Consider the following 2,095-nt stretch of genomic DNA (forward strand, 5'->3'; position numbering starts at 1 on the left):
AGGTCTTGTTTTGTTTAATTTATGAAACCATTAACCCATGACATGCTCGGTATTTTAAAGACAAAGAAGTTCTTAGAAGTTCAGGTGAGTACCCTGATTCCCCCACTTCCCTGATATAACTGATCTAAAAATAAAAGATGATATCAATATGTTTTTATATAAAACAGCAATATAATAAGAGAAATGTGAAAACAAACTACATTTAGGTAAATAATTTCTAATAGATTTTCATAAAGCATGCTTAGGTGAATGGGATTCAATTTTGTATAAACGGTGAGTCTAGGCCCCCTGGGGTCCAATAGGGTAAACTTAGAAAATTCTTTAAAATTCTACTCCTTCTGAAGGAATTGCAGGATATGGTTCACATTTGGTCTGAAGCATGCTTAGGTGAAGGGGTTTCAATTTTGCATAAACGGTGGGTCTCGACCCCCTTGGGCCAGAGGGGCGGGTCCCAATAGGGTAAACTTAGTAACTTGTTACCATATCAGCATAAATGTTACGTGGTTAGCTTAAATGTGTTCACTTTAGCATAATCCGTGGTTAGGGTTAGGGTTAGGGTTAGGGTTGGATGTATATTAACATAAGTGTCACTAAGTTAGCATAATATGCTACAAAAATAGCATAATGCGCGGTTAGGGTTAGGGTTAGGGTTAGAGATATGCTATTATGGTTGATAATATGCTACTGTAGATACTGTTATGCTGTTAGAAATACCATCATGCTAAAATAGTAACTTGTTACCATATCAGCATAAATATTACGTGGTTAGCTTAAATGTGTTCACTTTAGCATAATCCGTGGTTAGGGTTAGGGTTAGGGTTAGGGTTGGATGTATATTAACATAAGTGTCACTAAGTTAGCATAATATGCTACAAAAATAGCATAATGCGCGGTTAGGGTTAGGGTTAGGGTTAGAGATATGCTATTATGGTTGATAATATGCTACTGTAGATACTGTTATGCTGTTAGAAATACCATCATGCTAAAATAGTAACTTGTTACCATATCAGCATAAATATTACGTGGTTAGCTTAAATGTGTTCACTTTAGCATAATCCGTGGTTAGGGTTAGGGTTAGGGTTAGGGTTGGATGTATATTAACATAAGTGTCACTAAGTTAGCATAATATGCTACAAAAATAGCATAATGCGCGGTTAGGGTTAGGGTTAGGGTTAGAGATATGCTATTATGGTTGATAATATGCTACTGNGAAAATATACATTTTTGAGAGTTATGAAAATATGTATGCTTTAAAATGTACGAATAAAATATGTATGGAAAATGTATGCTTCTTTCTGTGCATCCGCCGCAGAGACGCTGACGCTCTCCTGAGGTGGATGGACAGGAAGAAAATAGTCTACGAATTGTAGACCCAGATCCCTCCTGGTTCAAACTGGTGCTTGTACATATGGATATATGTTGCCGAATCATTCCAGGTAGGAATGATTCCCAAAAAGATATAGATAAAAGCGGTTAAGATTTTTAATAAAAATTGACAGATAAGGCTTTAACCTCAGCTCTTTTTTTTCAGGAAATACTATCATGGCATCGGAGAGTGGTAGAGAAGACTCCGGAAGTGATGACGAGGTATTTATTTTTATTATTCGAAATACATCGGTACAGATCGATGCAACAACATTAAACACTGTTAGTAATTTTTTAAAATCAAATTGTTCAAATGCATGCTAAAACTTCCTTTTCATTTCTAGGAGATAATTACAGTTAGTGGAATGCTGGAGGAAAACTATGTGTCCAATCTATTGCCTATGTCCGTCATCAGAAATGCAAAATGGCTACAGCCATCTCTCAAACTGAGACGTTTAGATGAACGGACGCCTATCAATAAAGTAGATGATGAGTGTATCGATGATGACGTTGATGGGTTCGAGGAGGACGTGGAGGACGAGGACGATGAAAGGACACCTCCCGATGACGATGAAGACGAGGACAAGGATAAGGAGGACGTGGAGGACGAGGACGATGAATTGACACATGATGACGATGAAGACGAGGAGGACAAGGATAAGGAGGACGTGGAGGACGAGGACGATGCCATTACACATGATGACGATGAAGACGAGGAGGACAAGGATAA

The 2,095-nt window shown here is 37.9% G+C and overlaps 1 protein-coding gene across 1 annotated transcript; it reads left to right on the top strand.

Moving 5' to 3' along the window:
• Positions 1-1,542: 1,542 nt before the first annotated feature.
• LOC110440919 (phosphopantothenoylcysteine decarboxylase subunit VHS3-like) lies at positions 1,543-2,033 on the top strand (the record flags this gene model as incomplete). Its single annotated transcript, XM_021484034.1, has 2 exons — positions 1,543-1,587; positions 1,710-2,033. Coding segments are annotated over exons 1-2 (369 nt in total), but the record flags the coding sequence as incomplete, so codon positions are not given.
• Positions 2,034-2,095: the final 62 nt, after the last annotated feature.

This window comes from Mizuhopecten yessoensis, unplaced genomic scaffold (genome assembly GCF_002113885.1).
Source record: "Mizuhopecten yessoensis strain PY_sf001 unplaced genomic scaffold, ASM211388v2 scaffold713717, whole genome shotgun sequence".
Taxonomy (NCBI): domain Eukaryota; kingdom Metazoa; phylum Mollusca; class Bivalvia; order Pectinida; family Pectinidae; genus Mizuhopecten; species Mizuhopecten yessoensis.